The sequence below is a fragment of the Python bivittatus genome, unplaced genomic scaffold, assembly GCF_059951505.1.
Source record: "Python bivittatus isolate LINGU-HERP-01145 unplaced genomic scaffold, Pbiv_v1 ctg000700_np1212, whole genome shotgun sequence".
Taxonomy (NCBI): domain Eukaryota; kingdom Metazoa; phylum Chordata; class Lepidosauria; order Squamata; family Pythonidae; genus Python; species Python bivittatus.
The window spans coordinates 64,758,710-64,784,015 of NW_028277098.1; the positions used below are offsets into that span (position 1 = coordinate 64,758,710).

The following is a 25,306-nucleotide window of genomic DNA, read 5'->3' on the forward strand; positions in this document are numbered from 1 at the left end:
GGCATTCCTAAAACAAAGCAGCTGGACAGTTTTAGAATGATACACTCCTGGAAATTAAAGTGAGCAAATAACATGACAAAACACTGCTATAATACAAACATAAAAGTCTGTGGACATTCATATTATATTGTTACAGGTCTTAGATAGAAAGCATATACTTCCTTGTAGACAGCATTGTGGCTGAAACCAACTACTTATCAGCATCAGCAGAGCACTAGAGATTCAGGATTAGGCTCACCAAGAAGCTGCCACATCTACTTAGACAGCACTATTACAGATCCTAATAACATCGGCCATGCCTTTACTGAGTCTTAAGCATTCTCTACTGTGATATATGGCACTGCCCGAAAACAATGCCCTACTTCAGCTTACATTACACAAAATAGTTTCTCTCTATGCAAGCAGCTAAAAGGATATTAATATGACATAAAAGAGGCAACCTTCACAAAACAGTGGGAAAATATTTCAGTCTCCCAGGGCGCTATGGGAAACCTATGGTTTGGGTGACATCACATTTCCGTGGAAATGGTACAAAGAAAGTTTCTAAGGTAAAGTTACTAAATTCAATTTCAATTCAATTCTGTTCAATGCACAGCTAGAAAAGCAACATCAGATCTGGTGTGAATACTTTTGTTCATCTGTTACAGAGATTCTGGCTCTGAGTAGAAATGTCAGGGAGATACTTTTGCTCATTGCACTTCATGAACTTTTGGCTCCCCGCTAAATACACATATTGCCAATTCAGGTAATACTTCAAGGACTAAACAATGAAGCTCTAGTTTACTTTTCCCGCATTTTATTCTGCTTTAGACTGTTTTTAGTCCAGGCTGTTTTGTTTTACCTATGCTTTTAATTGTTTTAATTAGTATTAGATTCTGTAGGCCAGCCAGAATGGAGTGAGTGGCTATAATAAATTTAATGAAATAAATAAATAATCCAGAGTCTTTCAGAGTTTATTTGACTACAACTCTCAAAATTCCCAACTAGCATGTAACAAGTAGTCCTTGACTTACAACCACAATAGGGACTGGAAAATTGCTGAAAAAGTGGTGTGGTTGTTAAGTGAGGTATCATGTGACTGCACCCAATTTTATATTTTTTGGAGTGGTCATTAAATGAATCACATGGTTTCACACTGATTTTGTCAGAAGCTGCTTGGAAGGTTGCAGATGGTGATTGTATGGCCCTGGGATGCTGCAACCATTGTAAATATATGCCTGTTGCCAAGCACCCAAATTTTGACCACATGACCGCAGGGATGCCATGACAGTTATAAGTGCAAGGACTGGTCATAAGTCAATTTTTTCAGCACCATCGTAAGTCGAGGACTACCTGTATCTCTGAAATTCTAGAATATGTAATCATGAAACATATTTAAATAAGTATAGTTTGTGACAATATATGTTGCAAAAAAACGATTAATCTCTAAAATGGATTCTTAGACTTTTTTTTTTTTTTTTTTTTTTTACAAATAATGTAAGGAAGATTATCTTGGTGAAGATATTCAGGAACTGTTATTTAAGCAAAAGAGGCTGAAGCATTTTTTAAAATCCAGAACGACAAGATAATATTTGAATGGATCTCAGGCATATGCCTCCCTAATTCACTGAACTAAAAAACGGAGAAGGAGATACAGCATAATCAGACTTGCAAGATTGATGTCATTCTTGGCAAGTGTTCCACAAGTTAATGGGTGCCACTCTAGAATGCTTGAGAGTAGACAGTAGGCCAACACTGGAGAAGTCAGCAACAAAATAAACCTAAATCAGTCCCATAACGCAGACCACAAACTATTCATCTCCTGGTTCTTTGTGACACACTCTTGCTGTTAAGTACCATAAGTTTACCAGAGAGAAGCCAGCTCACCCTGGTCCACAGGTATAGCAGGGACATCCTTAGAGGCTGGAGAAATGCATATAATTTGGTTCCCCAGAACCTGGCCTTCCACTTCAGTGAGGTTTCCAAATACACAAATTATGCCAGTTGACAAGTCAGGAGCATCATTCACCAGCAAGCTGAGCTACAAAAAAAAAAAAAAGTGAAAAGAAGAGGCATAAAGAAGAAGGCAATATGCACATTTCTTTCTATCCTGCAAGAAAACAGCAAAGTGTTGATTATTTAAAGTCATTATATTGCAACTGCAGTTGCTTCACTGACTTAATATCAGTAGGTAGAGCTGAGGTGGCATTTCTATCATAGCATGGAAGTACAAGGCTTTTAATAAGACTTCAGACTTCTCTGCTTTCAACTGGGAAAATCTTTTGCATGTGCCATTTGAAATTAGAACTTTAAAAAACAAATTGGAGGTTGATCTGTAAGATATTTCTTTGGGGCCTGTTCTCACAAACTTCTCCAATCAGTTTACAGTACAGTCTTGATATAACAGACCATTTGGGAGAAGGGATATCCATCAAATCTGAATTGATGTAATTTATGTCCATAATTACATAATTACCATTTCCCCATCATTTGTGTCCATTTACCTCATTAGCATATACAGAATGTATTATACAAAACTTGGCATGACTTGGTTGTTTATACCCCAAAATGAATGCCCCCAAACCCATTCACAATGGTGTGCAAAAAGCTAATCAGCATTGGGTTATTAGTGGTCACCTCAAAGCATTGTACTTACAGCTGAAAGTTAACATGGAATAATTCAAACTGTTTTTCTATGAAATGGCTATGGAATAAGTCTTGCCTCTGAAAAAACAGTGTAATTGTCAAATAGAAAATTGCTTGTTTCAAGAGTTATTTGGTCTTTTCCAATTTATACTCTCAAATATATATGAAAACCAGAATGTATTTGTGCTCAAATTTTGCTCTTTTTAGAATTCCTCAAACCAGGTTTCAGTTAAAAAAATGTATGTCAGAATGTCCAAATGAGGAAAACATAGAATATTTGCATTGCATTGGAAGAAAATACTTTCAAAATGTGTATACCATAGGAAATTGGTTTTTAAAAAAGCTTTCAAAGAGAAATACATCAAAACACAAAACAGAATTAGATTTCTTAAAGGCCAAATTCACAATGATGTGAATAAAGTTACTTTCAGGAATTTGAGACACAAAATGAAATTAACTGTTTCAATCTGTATTACAGGCAGTCCTCACTTAATGACCACAATTGGGACCAGCAACACTGTCACTAAGCAAAGTGATTGTTAAGCGAAACATTTAATGACCACACCAGACTTACAATGTCAGTTCCATTGTGGTTAAGTGACTCACCCGCAGTCATTAAGCAAGACATCATGTGACCAATTGCAATTTTGTTGGTGACTTCTCCATTGATTTTGCTTGTCAGAAGCTGGCTGCGAAGCATGAAAATGGTGATAACATGACTGTGGGACACTGTGATGGTTGTATATACCTGCCAGTTGTGAAGTGCCCAAATTTCAGTTACATGACTGCAGGGATGCTGCAATGGTCGTAATTGTGAGGACTGGTTGCAAAGTTTTTTCTTCAGTGCTGTTGTAACTTCAAACGGTTGCTAAACATGGCAGTCATTAAGTGACAACTACCTGTATAATTATACAGAGCTGAGGCAGGAAATGTTAGGTAAAATTATTTTAGTGGTACTATCCTAGACTAGAAGCGATCACATCCTCTTAGTACCTCAAATGATGAGCATAAGAAGCAAGTAATTACCTGCCTTGGTTACCTACCGGAAGGCTGTGCTCAGAAACTGGGATGCTGCTAGGTTGAACAATGATACTCATGCACTGGTTAATGCTGGCTGCAAATCGGAAAGGTTCATTGGCTCGCTCACATTTGTCCCTCCTCGAACATCTGAAATCAAGTGCATAGAAAAGTGTAAATATATAATGGGTACATCCAAAGTTATTTATATAGCCTAATATTCTTCTTCCAACAGTAACTGTTAACCTGTGATAGTAGAAAAATGATCATATTTATGGAACAATTGATCCTCTATTAGCATTTTATGATATATGCTGGGTGTTTCTCTACATTTCTTCTAAGGATTTATCTCATTTTTGTGAGTAGAGGGTAGTGGAGATGGCAGAGTGTATTTAGCTATAATACAAGGTTTCTCAGCAATGTCTTATTTGTCATATTTGCAATGCCTTCCACTGTTTACTAGCCTTGGAGAACAACACTTCTTAGTTTTATGTAATCACTTACTAGCCACAATATTTTAGAGGCTTTCATGATGTTAAATAGATTAGTCACATCTGGCCTTAGTCTCACACAAGGGAAAGAGCTATCAAATAAAGCAGAAATGGGTCAGCTATGGAATACCCAAGAACAGGGCATTAGAATGAAGAAAATAGGGGTGGCCAGTAAAAATGGCTATACAATCAGTGAAGCTGTTTTATTTGCTCCAATTGTTTCTGTAGAGTTTTAATCAAGGTGTGCTTGTTGAAGGAACTGTTTTCAAGTCATCAAAGATAAGTAATAGCTGTTTTTACATTGTACATGCAAGACTCAGACATGCATAGGTACTTGAACTTCATAGCTGGTTAGATTTTTCTGCTAGAATATGCTGACTTCATTAAAGACCCTCACTACCAGCAAGTAGATGGCTTGCTCATTTCTCTAACTATTCTATAGAAATAAAGCAGCCCCACTCCAGGCTCAAAGAGAGAGACTTAGATTCAAACTTTGTTGAGTTTGTAGGGCAGGAGTGGGCAACCTATGTCTGGTGGCCATATCCCACTTTCAAACACTTTTTTTGCAATTGCTCCAAAGATCATACTGCTGAAACATCTAGCAAATGTCTAGATAACACAAATTAAAAAACAAGCAGTATAGGATACTACTGTCTTCAGTCTCATCTCTCTGCTATCCTTCCCTCATCTCTTCAAAAGAAAATAAGAAAGGGTTATAAATTGTGGACTCAGACAATCCAATGATATCATATAAGTACTCTGCCTTTGAGAGATTTCACCAAAATAAATAGACAAACAAAAAGAAAACACATGTGGGTCCACATGCAAAAATGTTACCTTCCTCTAGTGGAGGGAAATTCAATTGTTTTGTATATAAGCTACTCTGTATGAACTTGTGTCCAGATCTGGTACATGAATTGCAACTATTTTCAGTAGAAAAAATAGGGGGAAGGGAAACAAGTGATTTTTAAGGCTTTCAGACTCCAAAGCAGTTATTCTCCAAAGACTTTGACACCCTTAGCTAGGAACAGATTTTCCAGGGAGACAATCACATTTTGAAAGATTATCTATGTTGAAGCCTAAAACCGGACCCTTACCACACTCTGCAGACTTTGTATGATAATTACTTGGAAAAAAGTTCTTGGTCATGGAAACTGAATAGACACCATTGGGTTCTGTGCCTACTGATAGCCAATCATCATTCTCAAGCAGTAAAAAAGAAAAAAGGAAAGGAAAGCAGGAACAGCGCACCATCTACCCTTTAATTAAAAAGCAAATCTGTGGTTAATTAATCTCATTCTCATAAAGGTGAAGGGTCTTGAGGTCTGGATTCCTTCCCTCCATATTGAAGGCATTAGATTCATGCCTGAATTACCCAGGTGCTGTCTTTTCCCCAATGGCCTCCTTGAATAGAAGCCATTACATGTCACAAGCTGAGTTATGAGCACTGCAGCTGGCATGTATTGGACACCTGGCTCATCACCAAAGTCATTTCATTGCAGAAAGACCCCAGAGAGGACTGAAACTCTTCAAGATCTATCAAGATGAAGAAAAAGGTAGAGAAAAGGCTAATCCTCCTTTCATCTTTCCATTTCTTTCATTATGAGAGGTTAAGAGGTCACTGAGCACACCAAGAGACAACTCTGAGAAACTGCTAGAAGAGCGGTTACCCAACCAGCACTATGGATTTTTTTCTGTCTCTGATACTGCAGCAGGATATGTAATAATGTATATGGAGAGAAGATCCAGAACTAAACACAACATTAGGTGATGGATGTTATTGTCCTAAAAAAAAAAACCCTAAGAAAAAAATTGGAAAGCGGATGGTAAGAGGGTTCCAGTTAAGTTACAGTACAAACCCAGATGAGGAAGCTGAATGCTTTAATTTGATATTTACACAATGTTGGTTTATTATACAAAAATATATACTTCTACTTCATTAAATCTAATATATACAACTAACCTTTGTCAAACCTAATATATATAACTGTGCCTAATGATATATTTTAGTGACAGTCATAGGTATGAGTAAAAAGTGACAATACTTAAACTAACAAGTTTCCCTTTTTCCTCTGCCTACCTTTTCTAGCAAAAAGGCAGTATTGCCACAGTTCTTTCCCTAGACCTCACTTTTAAGGACTAGGAATTCTGTTCCTTTACTCAAGATCTAATGTGCTTTTACTCTACACTTGTAGCCCTGTATGGTCCTCTACCTTCCAGCCCTTATTTTTCAGTAGGTGCTGCTGAAATTTGAAGTACCCTTATAATTATACCCTTTTGAGTTGTTTCTCTGGTCCTCTCAGTCCTTATCAGTTTGTAAGAAAGAAAAAACAATTACTTGTTGTTAGGTATAGCTGGTCTGCATCTTTGACAGGCTCATAAGATTCTACTGCTCCTTTCTCAGCTATAGTAGTTTCCAAGTATCTTTGCTCACTCCACCAACTGTTTTGTTCTCCCCTCCTCCAAGCACAACTGCTGCTTCAGCTCTCCAACACAACAACAACCCCTTCTATCTTCCACCAACACCCACCCTCTGTGCCTTCAACCTTCCTTTTTATCTCCCTGCAATACAGGTGTGGTCCTTTGCTCTCTTAAAGTCCCAGGGAACACAAAACCATAAGGAAGGAAAACTTACATCAGGAGCCTTGAGTCTTTCCTTCCACAGGGTGCTTAAATAATGGGCTTTTCTGTTACACTTATCACTCACATCATTGTTGTTTATCACATTAATTAAGCTTGTACTTTGCTATTTGGATTGGCTTATTTTAGTTATTTGGGCGTACCTTAAAACCCTGCAAGTATACTCGGTACAACAAATCTTGTTTATGTCTATTCTTGGCTACTCTAAGCTACTTCCATATTCTTAGTGTTACTGACTAATCAGATAGTAGTAGTCAAAAAGACTGTATGACATGATCTTGAGTTTCCTTCCAACATTACAGTCAAAGGACTCTATGATTAACAATATAATTTAAAAGTGTACATAAAATACTAACATAATCTTTTGCCTGGAATTTCTCAGGGTTTCAAGCAACCAATACTTAAACATGCTAGCACTGAATGAATAAAAAGCACTGGCAAAGGTGGGGCTGCCTTCTTCCCATTTGATGAACTATTTGTGGAGTCCTTGGAGTTCTCTGACCTTGGTTGTTTTCTTGCAGGCATTTTGTTACCCAGCTAGGTAACATCTTCAGTGCTAGAATGGCACAGGGTTAGCTCTCTGTTTATATACAGTAGTTGATGTGTGTGTGTGTGTGTGTGTTTTCCCTTGGTTGTTCCTTGGTTTTTTTCCTAGATGTTACCTAGCTGGGTAATGAAACATTTGCAAGAAAATAGCCAAGCTCAGAGAACCTCAAGGTCTCCACAGTTCAACCCTGAGCTACATATATTCTCTTCTATTGATGAACTATTTGTCTGTAGTGTGTTGCAGGAACATGGTGTCTGGGAGTCCACTGGGTCCAGTGTTTCTCCTTACCAGTGACCTGCCTCAAAATCTGTATTGACTATACTGCAGTTCTGGATAGACACTGAATGCCGCTTACACTGTCTAGTGCCCTTCAGGTATGTGGACCTCCTCCCCTAACCACTAACTAACACAACTCATGAGAGTTGAAGTCCAACATATCTGGAGGGTACCAGTCTAGAGAAGGCTACATGGTAGCCATTAGCACATTTTTCTGGAAACAATTGTTTGTATAATTGATACGCTGAGATTTTGTTTTTCACCTACTGCTGAGCCCACATTTAATGGAAAGGATGCAGACTGCAAAAGCCAGTTCCTCTGTTTTCTCTTCCATTTGGTACAGCTAGATTCAGCCTTAGATGAAACATCTACATTAGTAGACATGCTGACTGCTCAACAAAGAATCTTAATCTTCCCGTGACAAACTTCCTCCAGATGAGGTGACAAGAATAGATCACAAAAACTGGAGTCTTTATTACTAAAAACCCATTTGCTTCTGACTTAGAAATAGCATTCAGTGATTGGGGGGAGGAGGGGAGGCGCCAACCATTTTTCCTTTGCAAACAGCCCCAGAAATACCTGGCAAATGATACAGCTATTTCCTCTCCTCCAGTACTTGAATAACAGACCAAAATATGAATGCTGCCAAGGAAAAGAATTATTGTGCTTTAAGTGAATCTGTGAGATTGCTCTAAACTGTGAGTTCTTGAGTGGAGCCCTTATCTCATTGACTTGCTGCAGTGGCTTTTCTTTTTTTCATCATACTATTTATGGCAACAGCCCTAACAGAGATAAATAGATCTGGACACAATGCTAGCAAAACGGCAGCATATGGAAGAGCCCCTGTAGGCTATAGAAATCATGGGATGAAGGAGATTCTTTAGCAGTCTTCTCATGGGTGCTAGCCACTGCCAGATAAAAATGAACAGAAGAAAATGAGGAACAAAACTTTCATCCCTTTTAAATCTTAAGGCAAAGGTTTACATCATAAGCTGGCCCTCTAGGTGTTGAACACTTTGTATATAATGCATTTTATGGTAACTGCTTAAACCAAACGTGTCTTTTCCTGGGATTGTACAACTTCTTCCTGCAGCTGCAGTGATATCCCTAAAAGAGACACAATTGTTTTAAGGGGCTGCTGAAAGGTGCAGTGTGAGTGTGAACACCTCTGACACGCCGTTTTTCCCTTCAGATCCAAAGCACTGCACAGTCCCAATGTCTCCCTGTTTAACTGAGAAGTTTACCGTCCCTCAGGCTGAATAATGAATGTTACTAATGAAGCACCATTTCTTTGGGGTGGTGAGCTTGCAAAGATATTGACTGTGCCAAGAACAGAATTGCTACTGATTATTTGCTCAAAAGAAATTGAAGGCAGGTTTAGAGTGTCCTGCTCAGGAAATACACAGAAGGGATCTACAATTTGTGATGGGATATATGAAGGCCTGCGCAGCTGGAGGCTCTTCACGTTGAAGCAAGATCTGCCAGATAAAAATGAAGTAAAATCACAGGGCATTTCATGAGTGCAAATAGGCACTCTTCAATACTATATGAAGAGGGGAAAGAACAACATTGCCTTGGCATACTTCACATCACATTAGTTGAGATGACTGGGAAAGAGAGGACAAATAATCATATACAGTATATGATTAAGAGGAATACAAATTATATTTATGCCATCGTTTGATAAATCCTTGCTAATTCTGATCTCCCAACTAGTCTTGGGACTGTTGCCTTATATTTACAGAATGTTGGCAACAGGGATGTTGCAAAATCTCAAGAAGTTTCACTTCTAGAAATCTAGATCTCCTCCTTTAGAAAGGGATTTAGCAAACATGCATAAGAGTGCTATAATGTACTTTTTAATAAGCTTTTGAACCTTTAAGAATTACAAAAAGGTGATGGGGAGAAATCTGTTGGGCTTCTGTTGACTTGAACTGCAATAGGGAAAGCTTTTAAGTCACTGTGCAAAATAAGATGTTTTTAGGACTTTAAGAAACTATTTTTTAATACCAAAAAGGAAACTGAGGCTTGGCTTTTCTTTTTCTTTTTCTTTTTCTTTTTCTTTTTCTTTTTCTTTTTCTTTTTCGCTTTCTTTCTCTTTTTCGCTTTCTTTCTTTTTTTGAAATCTGTATATTGTTTCATTTTGAGTACAAGGCGGTGATAAAAATTGGCATGAGAAGCAGTATTTTCTTTTCTTTTTAAAGGAGATGGTAATAAGCACGGATAATGCAATGCTTTCTGGCACAGTGTGGCATTGCAGTAAACCTGCTGCATGTGGGTTTTTGATCCAGTCAGGATATTGTAGCAAGGCCTTCCTCCACTATTTCCTTATCCCTCTTTCAACACCTGTTGCATAGCCCTTTTGCCAGCTGCTATTGTGTTGGTCCCCTTTGTCTCTACCACGCCTAAACATTTAATAGTGTTGTTAGGAGGGCCTAAAAGATTTTTAAAATAAACAAATAGACAAATCCTCTCTCTTTTCTGTAAGTGAACTCCTGGCCTCTCCCTCTTTTAGATATTGGAAACCTCTTCTGCTAGAAGAAGCATGGTCGTTGTTAAGACAAAAAAAAAAAAAAAAAAGCTAAGCACTTCAATAATTCAGGGGCACATCTTCCTCAGATCCCCTTAAGATGTTGCCTAAAAAACCTTTTTCCTTTGTCTTAACAGACATCCTCAAGCTCAGGAGAGAACACCTGGGCAATTTCATTTAAAGCAGAGGCTGAAGTATCTAGCCTTTCTGAAATTCTAAGGCGTATTTAAGCAGTGATTCTGTTAAGTTACAGTTGAAAAGAAGTGACTGATGTTAGGAAAGTCTCTTGGCAGGTGTGCATTAACTTGCTCTGTGGAAAAGAATAGACAGGAGAAGAAAACAAAGTATGGGGAAGGTAGCTGCCATTACAAATTCAGCCTGAGATGAATTGTTTTTGATAAAGATTGTGGTTGCTTCTTGAATATGTTAAAATAAAACCCCTCATGAATACACTTGCTTTATAGTAAAAATACATATCTTTTTAATTTAATTAAGAGTTGGAGATCTCCTACCACCACCCCTTTATTTAGGAGGCTAAATGACACATCACAATTCCAGCCTCACTACAAACAGTATTACGCTAATTCTGCTCAGTTTCTTTTAAAATAGTGTTATAATTCTGTTGATTAAAAGATTGGTATATTCTTGGTTCCATTCCTGAAGTCAGTTGTTTTATCTTTATTATCTTAACTGTGTTTATGTTTCCTTTATAAAGCAGACATTTGCTAAAGTCCAATGATACATACAGCTTAGAAATCCTTACAGGAATTGTAAGGGTTTTATTAAATAATAACGGGATGCATGTGGAATGAGTTAAGAGGTGTATGGTTGATCTTATGATAACCATCTTTTGTTGATATTGAACTTACGTGTGATGCAGAGCACACCAGCCACAGTGAGGGTCTCCTGAACTCAGACATTCTCCACAGGTTGTATACTGTTCACAGGATTCAACAGGAATCTGGGACACCTAGACAGAGACAAAGAAGAAAGCAAACACCTAAGACAATGGTAGTTACATTGTTTCTGCAATATTTCAAGAAAGCAAGCCTAACACTGCTACATTTTATATATAAAATGAGTCATCAATGTTAATTTAAGACTCATAGCATCAGATAGATAAATAATCTGCCGTGTCTCCCTTTGCTTTCAGTGAAATAACAGGAAAAGTGACACACAGAAAGGCAAATAAGATATAACAATGACTCCTTGTTAAGTGTGGTTATCTATTCAGAAGATAGCTTTGGAAATGAATGGTGTATGCTCCATATATCTCCTTTACTCTCTGGAGAGAATGTCACCACCTAAATGCAATTCTTTGATAAGGAGTATTTTGATACAACTGGTTAACCAGAATGTCACTTTATCCAATGGTTACGTTCACACAGTGTGTGAAGCTTAGTGCAATGTATGAAGCTACAGTACTAATATTTGAAATAAGATTCAAACTATGTTTCACATACCTATTAGAAGGATGTCATATTTAACCTTAAGCACAGTTAAAGAGGTGCTGAAGTGTCCCTTAACTGTAAATAAAGTGGAAGGGATTTGCTAGAGGAGTGGTTGTCAGGAGAAAGAACATGCTGTAATGTGCTAACTATGGAAAACAAGTAGTCATTTTTATGTCTGTTGTAACCCAATATGAATTGCATTAGCCAATTTGCTTCTTAATACATGCTCAGATTATTCTACAGATCATTAGGATATTTTCTTTTTCAAAAATATTAGTATCCTTTAAACAATATGCTTGGTCAATGAAGCTCTGCTGAGCGGCTGAGCTGAAATGAAACATATATTCAGTTAAAAAATGATTTCCGATTAATCATCACAAAATATTCCAGGCTACAACAAATTACAACGGGATCAACTCTACCCCTCAAAACATGCTGCCACTTCCCTCCAATTAATGAAATCATACAAGATGCTATGTAAGAGTGTTAAAACCCAGGTTATAACAATGAAACCCCATGAAATTTTGAAGTCTTGTGTCAATTATACAATAACTAATGATTTCTTTCTTTAACTTGTTTTGGATATATCCTACTTTTCAGTAGTGATTTGTGTTAGAAATGGCTCAAAATCAATCAAGCTTAAATATTAATCATATTTTAAATAAAATTCTACAAAACCTAATAGCAAATTAGAATAAGGCAAAATCAACAGTTCAACAAAGAGAACATGTATTCAATTATACAATCGAAAAATCAAGACCAAACATGAATACAATGCAAAATCACTGGTTAAAAACTTCTTTAAACAAAGCCCTGCTAACTCATCCTCCACTGTTAACACTTCTCTTGTTGCATTTCAAAGAGCTATCACCGTTTGGCACACATACAAAAGTGTTGCAGTTGAACATTCTCCTTTCTTTCCTCCAAAGGAGACTGGTAATGGCAAGAGGAAAATGCTGAGCAGTGGCAACAATGCCAAACTCTTATTCTGTCTATGGAATAGTTCCTACATGAACTATGTACACAGGACAATCAAGTTTGTATTAAACACATTCTCTTTAAGAAAATCCTATTGTTTCTTAAGGATTAACAGCAGAATGCAGTGACGGCCAATATATAATCTTTTAATTATATATCAATTTAACAGGATATTTCCAAACTGCAGTACTCTGCAATACTCTATAATGGCTGAGGATAAAGTGATTTGTTGAAAGCCACACCATGAATCAGTGTTAGAAGAAAATGTCAGGACTCCTAAACCCCATGAGATTCTCCATTTATTTAAAGACATTAAACTTTGGACATTCATATCCAGATATGAAGCAATATTCCCATTGTTGAAATTTAACAAGATCCTATTTTAAGGCAAAAACTCTAGAGAGAGTGGAACATATTAGGAAGCAGTTCAAATCCATATCAGTACACAGATGAACAATAATAGACCCTGTAGAAGTACATGACATTTTATATGTGATATCTCACTGTGCTGCTTATAAACATGTAATAAACTTGTGCAGGGTGATAGCTGAAGTTTCAAAATAAAAACAGAATTCCCTATTGCAGCTAATATTTATTTTTTTATTTTTTTATTTCAATTTGTATAGCCACCCATCTCAGACCAGTGACTCTGGGAGGCAAATATTCATAAAAACAGTTAAAATCAATACAAATATAATACAAATATATAAGCTGAGAAAATTATAACCTTAGGTATCAATATAGCCAGTAAACAGGGCCCTTAAAACACTCGGGGCCACAGGTCTTCAAGACCTTATGAAAGGCCAACAGGGTCAGGACTATCCTAATCTCTGGAGGGAGAATGTTCCAGAAGACAGGGATTATGGCAGAGAAGGCACCCCTCCTAGTCCCCACCAGCTGACATTCCTTAGCTGACCAAATTGGATGGGTAGAAACAACTGGGAGGAGATGATGCCTCAGGTAACCTGGTCCCAAGCCACGAAGGGCTTTAAAGGTGACAACCAGCACCTTGAATTGCACCCAGAAACACACTGGCAACCCATGCAGCTCACGAAGCAGTGGTGTTACATGTGTCTAATATTCGATACCATTTACTACCCATACAGCTACATTCTGCACCAGCTGAAGCTTCTGAATGCTCTTCAAGGGCAGCCCCATGTACAGCGCATTGCAGTAATCCAGTTGGGAGGTCACGAGGGCATGAGTGACTTTGAGCAGAGCCTCCTGGTCCAGGAATGGGTGTAACTGGCACACAACCCAAAGGTGTGTAAAGGCCCTCCTAGCCACGGCTGCTACCTGATCTTCTATCAGGAGCTGTGAGTCCAAGAGGACCCCCAGATGAAATATACATATCCAGATGACTCCCTTGGCTTCACAGGTGGCATATCATGAGAAACATACATATAATTGCCTATGGACATTTGGCCTATTAGTAATCCTAAAAGCAGGGCAGTTTCAAAGCAATCCACAGATTTAAAGCTGTTATGTGGCATGTTGTTTCTCGGCAGTAAGGAATATCAACACGGGAGCTGACAAATGTAATAGAAAGGGAAGTTAAAATGAAGAGGATGGCAAATGGGTAGCAAAAACTGATCAGTTACAAATTAATGATGCCATCTTACTGCCTGTTGGTACTTTGAGCAATTATGGAGTAATCTAGCAAGGCCAGAGAACAAGGTACAGCCTGTGTTGACAGATGGCCCAGCAGTCCAAGCTGAACACATCAAGGATCAATTTTTGGCTTATGCAAGGGGAACCTGTTTGTTAGTGCCTCAAGCAATACTTCTCTTGGCTGACTTTCAGATTAAAAAGCTGTTCTACCAAATGCCCAACCTCATGAATTATCAGGAAGGAGGGTGTGACTGAAGATGACAAGGTATGTGACACCATCTGGAGGAAAAATATACTCTGCCATCTCATTCTTAGGAAGACTTCACTCCATGATTTCAGAAAGTAGATTGGTAAAGTTCCTAGCATTCAGGGATGTTGTAGGGTTTGAAAAAATGCAACCAAAATGGACTGTAAGCATGAGAAGCTGAAATGACTTACATGTAATGTAAAGTTAGTTGGGATTTTCAAGTTCAATAAAACTGCAACTGGGGGTACAGGAAGACACATGATAGAGTTGCTAATTTACTCATAACTAAATTATAAAATTAGTTACTGCAAGATGTAGTGAGGGCCACCACCTGGCATGGTTTTAAAAGAGAATTAAATAAATTCATATAGGAACATATTATTAATGTTTATTAATAATAATGGCTGAAGCTGCCAGTAGGATCTTCTAATAACTCCTGGTGGGAAACAATAGTAGTAGTAATAGTAGTAATACTTTATTGTATTTTTAATCTGCCTAATAATTGCAATTCACAGGCAGAACATACAGTTAATTAACACATGAAATAAAAACAATAAAACATTAAGTAGCATAGAAATAATATTATAAAACATATAAAAGCCACTATCTGATATAATATGAGCACTTTAAGTTAAAGACTTAACTTACTGTAAAATCTTGCAATTCACTGTATGCTTTTATTTAACATTCTTCAGTTTTATTTAGTAGATGAACATGCAAGAGTCATTTATTATTATTACAATACAAATACAATACAAAATACTTTAATGACCCAGTATAAAATATATACAAGGAATTTGTCTTTGGTGACGAACAGCAAGATCAACAGTGCGTTTGGATAGCAACAGAAAAATAATAAACCATAACACTACACAGTAAAATAACTTTTTCAAAGGGAGAAGCCCCTGTCCAGCACATATCGAGTCATGTAGTGTTTAACAGAGCAATGGCACAAGGGAAAAAACTATTCCGATATCTAGATGTTTTAACATATGGTGCTCTGTAGCGCCGTCCTGAAGGAAGAAGTTGGAACAGTTTATATCCAGGATGGGAAGAGTCTGCAGATATCCTCTCTGCCCTCCTTTTGACCCTCACAGTATACAGTTCTTCTATAGAAGGCAGGTGGGTTGCAATTATCCTTTCTGCAGACTTAACTATCTGTTGGAGTCTGAGTCTGTCCTGTTTGGTTGCAGAATTAAACCAGACAGTTATAGAGGAACAGATAACAGACTCAATGATTCCCTTGTAAAACTGTACCAAGAGCTCCTGGGATAATTTAAACTTCCTAAGTTGCCGCAGGAAGAACATCCTTTGCTGTGCCTTTTTAATGATGGCTGTAATGTTAAGCGTCCATTTCAGGTCTTGGGAAAGTATAGAACCCAGAAACTTGAAGGACTCTACCACTGATATTGGGCTGTCGAGTATGGTAAGGGGAGGAGTATTAGAAGGATTCTTCCTAAAGTCCACAATCATCTCCACGGTTTTAAGTGTATTCAATTCCAAGTTGATATGACCACACCACAAGACCAGTCTTGTGCTCCTCCCGTCTATATGCTGACTCATTTCCATTTTGAATTAGACCAATGACAGTTGTATCATCCACATATTTCAAGATTTTAACAGAAGAGTCTTTTGAAATGCAGTCATTGGTATAAAGGAAAAAAAGCAGCGGGAAAAGCACGCATCCCTGAGGGGCACCTGTACTGATTAACCAAGTACTGGATGTAGTTTTGCCTAACCTCACGTGTTGTTTCCTACCTGTTAGAAAACTGATTATCCACCTACAGGTATGCTTAGGCACAGTAAGCTGGATCAGTTTGTTGTAAAGAATTTCTTGTATACAGTAATAGTATTAAATGCTGAGCTAAAGTCCACAAAAAGAACTCATGCGTAAGACTCCGGAAATTCAAGGTGTTGCAGAATATAGTGCAAAGCCATATTAAGAGCATCATCCACTGACCTGTTTCCATGATAAGCAAACTGCAGTGGGTCTAACAGGGGAACCATGATGGCTTTCAAGTGAGCCAACACTAACCTATCAAAGGTCTTCATGACCACAGATGTCAGTGCAACAGGTCTGTAGTCATTCAGCTCACTAATGGAGGATTTCTTAGGAACTGGGATGATTGTAGAGCTCTTAAAACAAGAAGGGACATAACCTGTCTCCAGCGATTTATTAAAAATATACGTGAAAACGGGGGCCAGTTGTTCCACACAAGCTTTCAGACATGAGGTGGTCACACCGTCTGGATCTGGAGCTTTTCCAATCTTTTGTTTTTGAAATAGACCTCGCACTTCTTTTTCTAGGATCACCAGAAGTAAGGGACCTGGTGTAGAGAAGTTTAATGCTGATGATGTATCTGAGATACAATTGGCAGCAGCAGATAACAGTTGTTCATTCTCAAACCTGCAATAAAACCTGTTGAGATCGTCTGCCAACTGATGACTCTCTTCAATCAGGAAAGGTGAGTTGTTATAGCCGATGATGTTCTTCAGGCTTTTCCACAATATTATTATTATTATTATTATTATTATTATTATTATTATTATTATTATTATTACTACTACTACTACTACTAACAACAACAAAAATATTGTTTGAACCACCATGAATAATTAAGAATGCGTTCATCTCCAAGCTTTTTGAGAAAATGAAGTTTTATTGGTGGTTGTATCCCAATCAGATTCCCCCTAATGAAGGCAGATTTTTTTCCAAATGTACCAAACAGGGTTGAATCATAGCTAAAATGGGCAAGTTGTCTCTGCCAACCATTTTTAGGCCTTAGATAATTTTCTGGCCTAATTAAGAGGGTAAATTGGTGCACATTTATTGCTATTCAGTGATAGGGATGCCTCCCTAACAAGAGCATCTCAGAAGCTGAATAATAGTGGTAGCCGACTATCTTCTGTGGGCTTCCCACAGGCATCTAACCTGTCACTGGGGAAACAGGATGCTGGACTAAATCGTTCTAGTTCATTTTGTTTGAAGGTCTTTCTGCATAATGTCAGAGAATGCCCTATCTTTTCTGCCTTTGGCAATGTGGCCCTATCTTAGCCATGCATCTGGAATGGAGGTAGGAGACTAAAGTCCTGCTTTTCCATTTCCCTTTGCAGAGTTGGCAGGATCCATTAAAATATTATTAAAAATTAATAATAAACAGAAATATTCACAGGCATAAGGCACCAAGAGAGTAGGAGTTGTGTGGTTAGACTTGTGTTGCATATCAGTCATTATGTCAGGGATGGCATCTTTTTTTCCCTGTCAGGGGCCACATTTCTATCACGGAGCAATCTGTTGAGGCCTGCATGATATGAAGGGCTCAGGCAAGCAGTAGATAGGTCACTCATTCTTTTCTGTCAGTCTTTTCTTCTTTCTGACCTCCCCATTTCTCATTCTCTATCCAGTTTTCTTTCCCTCAAGGAGCATGCTGTGAGAAACAGACAGCTGTCTCTTATCAGAAGCCTAATCTATCTAGAAGACTTATGAAATTAGACCAAGGAATGCAGTTTGCTACCTAGGAATCAGACCATCCACCCAGCACAATATGCAGAATTTTGGCCAATTTTACTAGGAAGACATGGGTATCTAGATAAAAATGACTAGGAAATATAGAGTACATGTCTGAGAAATGAAAATATTAACAGACAGTATTTATATCTTTCAACAATGGAGTTAAAATTGTGGGGGAAACATTCTTTGAGAGTTCTAATCTACATACTGTTTTTACTATTTGGTTAGGAAAATCTTCAAGATAAAAACAATTCAGGTTTCATTTTCCCTGTTGGAAACTCCTTTTTTTCCTTATTTTAGCAGTTAAAATAAATGTATGCCATGGAATGAGAATTCTTCTCTTTACTTGGAAGCATTGATCCCATTTGCTTCTGGGATCCTATACCATCTAGGTCCACCTTCTTCAGTCTGGGTTTTCCAGATACTGCTTGCTTGATGATGTGCCATCAAGTTGTTTTCAACTCCTAGCAACCACATAGACAGATTTTCTCCAGGATGATTTATCCCTGGTCTTTCAGGTCTTGCAATACTGCACATCACCACTATAACTGAGTCTGTCCACTTTGCTGCTGGTCATCTTCTTTGCTTTCTTTCTACCTTTCCCAGCATTATGGACTTCTCCAGAGAGCTAGGTCTTTGCATAATGTGTCTGAAGTGGGATAGTTTGAGCCTGATCATTTGTGCCTCAAGTGAGAACTCTGGGTTGTTGTATTTGATGATCCATTGCTTTGTTTTCTTGCCTGTCCATAGTATCCTCAGGAGTCTTCTCCCACACCAAAGTTCAAAGGCGTCAATACTCTTCCTATCCTGCTTTTTCAAAGTCCATTTCCAGATATATTGAATTATAATTCCCATAATTCCCAGCTAATTATTTTGCCTCTAAAATAATTTTTCTCATGCCTTCATAGTCTGCTTGATGCTCAATTGTTTCTCTCATAAACAATTGTATACTTTGTTATGTCAGGGTTTGATCCTGAAATGAGAATAGTTAATAATTGGACAATATCACTAAACAAGCAATCAAGTTGTGCAAGCTAAAAGAAAGAACAACACCCCAGCACTTTTACCACCAATTTTGAAGTGAGGTATCCATACAATAAATGAAGAATTATACACAATCATTTTGCAACACAAACACATCAGATGGTAAGAAAAATTTGGAGCTATTATAAATTCTCCATTGCTAATGACAGTCAGTTTGGTCTAGTGGTTAAGGCTCCAGGCTAGAAACCAGAAGTCTCTGAGTTCTAGTCCCTCCTTAGGCATGAAAGTACTCTGAGCCAGTCACTCTCTCTCAACCCCCAACATCAGGCTCGGGCGACAAGCTGATTGGTCAGTTCCTGACTGAACCAATGGATCAACATTTGGTTGATCTGAAAGGGGGAAAAAAGAAGGATCCTGCACATGTGGGGAAAATGTTAGGATGAAAAAAAAAAATCTCCAGTGCTGATTTTTAATTTCTAAAATATCTTATTTTCATTATTGCAATTATATTGCTTATACTGCCAAGTCTGTTCCCAGAGATGAATGCAAAGTGATCTAGTTTGGGAGCTAAGTTATTAAAGTATATGTTTGCCCTAGAATCTAATATAGGAAGTTTGTTAAAATCTCTGAAGCTTGCAAGGCAGAAATGAAGTTCTGGAGGGAAGAATGTGCATAACGGTTACATTAAAACAGCAAGATTTGGGTGTGTTTTCTTCTGGCACTATATGTATAGCTATAATAAAAAAAAAGGGGGGGGGGAAGCAGGAAGAGCTAAAAGAGAAAGGAGCTCCCTGGGGCTAAAATGAAAGTGAAGGGGAAAATGTTACTTCCCCCCCAAACCACAAAAGGGTCTTCATGCTCCAGTAGATTTGAGAAGAAATGTCTGATTCCTGCTCCAGTTCACCTACATGTACAAGAGCTGCCTGCTATATCTGTTACACTCAGCAATCAGCTCGCTTTCTACCCTGCCATCCAAATGCAGTTCTTATGCTGAGCTAACAAAAGTTAAGAACCCAGTCCCTTTTTTTTTTCATTTTTTTTCCCCTGAATCTTGTGAGTGATGTCGGCAACTGGCTGAGAATTAAAACAACTGACTGCATTGCATTTGCTCAGTCCGTCAAAACACTGTCCTGCTCCCAGCAGCTGGAGAGTCAGAAGCTGAAAGGAATCAGTGTATCTTGGAACAAAGGCTACTTTCATGCCAAATACTTTTGATACAGTGAGAACTCAGTTCCTCTCTCCATTTGAAACCAATAAGGCCCTTCTTTCTCTTATTTCCTGGGCCCTACTTAACAGATTTTTCCAGGGGAGAGGAGAAAAAAATGAGTTAAGAGAGTAAAATCAATAGGATATGGAGTCAGATGCAGCTCAAATCCCTTTGGAACAAGTAAGCAAGTGTAGCTAGAACATCCTAAGAGCCCTGCTGCTATGCCACGGTTGAGTTAAACATAGTGTTAAATCCTTTTGTAAGGGAAGTGATGCTCTTGTTTGATCTGTGCCAAAATTTGTGGCTGATAGTGTAAATTACGATGGCAGTAACTGATAAGGACATGTAATATGATAAATAAAGAACACAAAAATAAAGGTAAAGGTAAAGATGTCCTCAAATCAAGATCAGCTCCTGGGAAGTACATGTATGTAACCCTGCAGTTTTCTGGATAGCATTGTAGAACTGGTCTGTCACTGCCTTCTTCTGAGATGTTTTCAGCTTCACAGTCTTCATAGCTTATATCCTTGGGTATTCCCTAGTAGTGTCCTATTCAAATACTAACCAAAGCTAGCCCTGCTTAATTTCTGAACTCAGACAAGGTCAGGCAGGTGCTGAGACACATACAAGAACAGAGTTACCTTATTCTGGTTCCCGAATCCTGGTTTAAATAACACACTTTATTTACTAACTATGCAAACTATATGCTTATTTTGTATGACGACTTCATATTTACAAAAATATTTGTAAGTGCCTGACTACAGCATTTCAGCTTGGGTGAGTTTGGGCAATTCATATAAACTGAGCTGCATAATTTGTGGACAGAATTCCATTCTGCCATTTTTGTAATGGGTGCCGCACTATATCGCATACTCCTTAAAAATCAAAAACTATCTCATCTACAATACAGAGATTTTTCATATGAAATAAAATAAGCACAAAGTCCTGTATTTGCTGATCCTTTTTTTAGATGGCTGCTGCTCAGTTATAGATAGACTATAATTCTAGATTTCTGTGTTGTTTTCCATAACTTTATTTTATTGTGAAATATATACCTGGGTGCTGGTGGCAAGCCTGCAGCAGTTTACAATTTAATTGTTAATATTGTTAAGGAATGAATTTCTCCAGTTAAAACAACTTTAACAAAATAATAAAACAGTAAATAATACTAATAAAACATACATAGAATGCACCCATCATAGTGCAAAATCAGGAGGGGAATACTTGATTATACTTGATTATATACTTGATTTTATGTTACGCAATTACCTTCTCGATCACCTTCCCCAAAAAGGGGAGGTTGGATACTGTACAAAAATTGTCCAGTATCATGGTGTCCAGTGATGGCTTCTTGAGGAAGGGGCGAGCCAAGGCGCCCCTTTAAGACGTAAAGGAACAACCCCCTCACTAAAGGAAGAATTCATCACCACTAGACACCCCCCCTCCAGCCGCTTTCACAAGCCAGGAGGGGCATGGATCTAAGGAGCAGGTGGTTGAGCGCACAGTCCTAAGGACTCTGTCCACTTCCTCAGGTCCAACAGGTTCAAATCATTTCTAGATAACCGACAAGACTTCACCCTAGGCATCTCCTCCAGACTGCAGCAAATCCAGCACAACTGCAAGTGAATCCAAGTGATTTTGTCTGACAGATGCTGAGCAAATTCCTCTGGACTTCACTGCAAAAGGTTCCCAGGCCCCCCTTTACCCAAGAGGGCTCACATCACCTGAAACAGGGCTATGGGGCAATAATCTGTGGATGCAATAAGGGCACAGAAGTACTGCCACTGCCACCCTTACCGCCTTAATAGAGGCTCTAACCTGTATTTGGTCAAGTTCATCCTTAGTTGAGTGCCAGCAGCACCCTAGATGTCTCTTCTCTCATTTCATCTCCCTCAGCTCCTTGAGAGTGGTGGGATCCTTGAGAGGAGAGAGGTTGCAAAGGCACAATCTGATCCAAGGCCTCAGACACCTCTTTATTCCAAGCAGCAACCAAGGTTTTGGATGGACCATGCAGCAGACCACCAGGAAGAACCCCCAGTTCCCTCTGAAACCCTTTCTGGTCCACCAATCACCAGGGGGTGGACCAATATAATGGGTCCAGCCTCCCTGCAGTGGATAGCGATGCCAGAGAATGCTGTGGCAATCAGGGTGTGATCTGAGCATGACAAGGGGGACACCAAAACTCCCCCAATTGCAGAATAGCAGCCACTATTCTGACAGGAACACCAGATCTGGTGTGTGACCCATGTCCCATGTTGGGCTCTGGATGACCTGGAATAGGCCCACAGCCATCATGGTGGCCATGAACTCCTTAGCTGTCCCATATTTTCTGGCTAAAGTACAGGAAATGAATAGCATTCTGCATGGTCTACATACCACTTGTGGATATTGCTAAAATGTTAGTGGCTGTCTTTGACCTCTTCCAGTTGTATTGTTCAGTATTTTTTGGCAAGTGCCTTTCCTGCTTTGTAGACTTTCTACACCTACTGTTTTCTATACATAATAGAGGAATGTGTGCACTGAAGCCTTATTGCCATTTGTCTACTTGAACATAACTTTTGTTCAAGTTTTGGTAATTCCTTCAGTTGTTTAAGTTAAGTTTCATGATAGATTAAAAACTTGTATAATTGTCTGTTACACAATACCTAACCTTGATGTCAGTGTTGCTAAGTTTTGGTTAAACTTTGCTATTCTCAGAAATCTTACCTTACTTTTAGAAACAAACAGTGTAACAATATTTCTATCATAACAAACTGGCAATTCTGTATTTTCATTTTCTAAGATACCTACTTACAAAGATATATTTTATATAACATCTGAACCTATTAGCCCACAAACGATAATGTGGCCGAATAATGGTTTAAGTACTGAATCTGAAAATTTTGTCATTCGGATGAATTTGTAGAAATCCAGTCCTGACACAAGAAACTATAAATAGTTCTGTTCCTATTAACTGATTGAAGATTTGTTCTACAAAAGGCATCTGAACACATTCTCTTAGAATTGCTTTATTCTTATCTCCTGGGTCCAAACACATTCTTATCTAGTCTTTGCCAGACTTTTCTACAAATCAATTGTTGGATTGACCTACATGGTAGATTCTTCTAGTTTGTTTCTTCTTATTTATTTATTTATTTATTTATTTACATTTAATTCATTTCTTTTTCATTTCCTTTAGTCAAGCCACCAGAATTTTCTGTGTTGCTGGAATTTTAAATGGTACCTATGGATATATTTTTATAGCATGTAGCTCTTGTAAACGAAATGCAGGTTTTGTAATATCTTTCATCATTGCACTGCTCTTCTAAATTTTCCCATTAAATTAACCTTTTACAACATGTTTAAATTAGTCACGGTCCTTAGGCCCAAGTACAACTTGTCCATCAAAATCTGCAACTGGAGTCTCAACAGAGCTGGTTTGTCCTTATATCGGCATTTCATGTTGCATTTATGGAACACTTGTAGTTTCCCCCCAATGTTACTAAATTAGAATTTGAATATTTAAGTGGCTTAATTTGTATGCTTTTTAAATTTGTTACTTGAGATTCTGTCCTATTTATAAATTGCATTGCTTTATCCCCATACTTCCTTTATCTATATATCACTCAAGTTCCAGAACTGAGGGGAAAATCTAATGGGATACCATTTGTATTCTGTTTTGCCAGTGGAGATACAGCTTTGTCTTAATATTTTCTCTTTATTTTTATGTATTTTAATTTTTGCCATACACTGGCTAGAAACTGATATGACTTGCTTTAATTTGCCTTTGTTATTTCTGCACACCATTTTTGGTGTTTACTTTTGTAAAGGAAATTTTACCTTCATTATTTCACTTTTTAAAAATATGCTTACATCATTTGTTTTTCTACTACCCCCATCCATATCCATTACTTGCAATATTTACTTAATGTGATACATGTTATATTATCCTTCAGTTATATTCCCAGGGTGGTTTACACAGGAATGGAAAATTAAAATAATTCCATCCTGTGAATTTTATTATTTTATTTTACTTTATTCTGTAGACCTATTTATTTATAAGTTTTGATATTAGACTTTGTTATGCTTTCTTTACAAAAAAACAACCCTCTATTTTGTAAACCACTGAGCTGACTTTTTTCTACTGGGTAGTCTAGAAATGTAATCAATTAATCAATCAAATCAGTAGCTATCATCTGATTCCAATTTATCTGGGAATAATTGGACTCACTGGATCTTAATTTATGAATAAACATAAACAATCGCAATGTAAATAAATGAAGCTGTAAAATCAAGGAAGTATTTCTACATGTCTGCATATGAAGCCTAGCAGCTAGCATAATATAGGTCCTGTGTGATCATTATAACCCATTCTAACTGCATTTTCGTTAACTACAACTTCTGGAGACACTTACTGTACATACCATACATACTAGATCAGAATAGTACAGGTATAAAAATAAAGTCTTGAGTCAAGGTCATAGGCAAGCTATTTTCTGTTTAGGAACACTTTTTCCTCAGGGATTACATGATGGAGGTCACATTAAGGGTGGAGGCTGAAATGGGTATATTCACAGTTTAGAGTGGAGAAGGCCTTTTCTTGAGTTGATTCTTGACTATGGAACATACTCTCTCTGAATTGGCATTTGGCCCAACTTTCTCAACATTTAGTAAATTGGTAAAGACACCTTTTGCCTCCAGGCTTTTAATAGTTAAATGATTTTAACATTAACTTTATCTTTTTTTTTTTTAGCCATCTTAAGGGTTCATTTTAGCAGAAACATGAGATATTAATCACAACTGGCATAAAAGTCTTAATTGGTCAAAGGCATTCTGTCATTTGAATTTCCATTGGCATAGAAGGGTCAAGCAATACTCTATACTATAAACCGGGAGACTGAAGTGTCACACTACAGGATTCACTAACAAGAGTCATTATAAAATGCAAACAGCAAGTGGCAGTATATATCTACCATGGCTGATCTCAAAAAAAGCTAAGCAAGGTCAGATTTGGTGAGTTCTTGGATGGGAGACCAGCAGGAAACACCTTAGCTGTAGGCTAGACTAGGAAGTTGGGGAAAAAACAGAAAAAGGCAAACCATTTCTATATTATTGCCAGGAAAGCTGTATGAGTTGAGCTTGGTTCAAGGGAGTCTTTGCCATTTAATCACAACATAATTATTATTGCACATTGTTGGGAAATTATTGTGGA

The 25,306-nt window shown here is 37.8% G+C and overlaps 1 protein-coding gene across 2 annotated transcripts in view; it reads right to left on the minus strand.

Annotated features, from left to right (window-relative positions):
- The window catches only part of PLXNA2 (plexin A2), a 459,753-nt gene that overhangs the window by 180,553 nt on the left and 253,894 nt on the right, over positions 1-25,306 (minus strand). For both annotated transcript variants that reach the window (XM_088153293.1, XM_088153294.1), the window contains exons 5-7: positions 10,996-11,096; positions 3,669-3,792; positions 1,867-2,020 (exon numbers count right to left, since the gene is read on the minus strand). In XM_088153293.1, the coding sequence (XP_088009419.1) occupies positions 1,867-2,020; positions 3,669-3,792; positions 10,996-11,096 (379 nt within the window). The remainder of the gene's footprint in view (positions 1-1,866; positions 2,021-3,668; positions 3,793-10,995; positions 11,097-25,306) is intronic.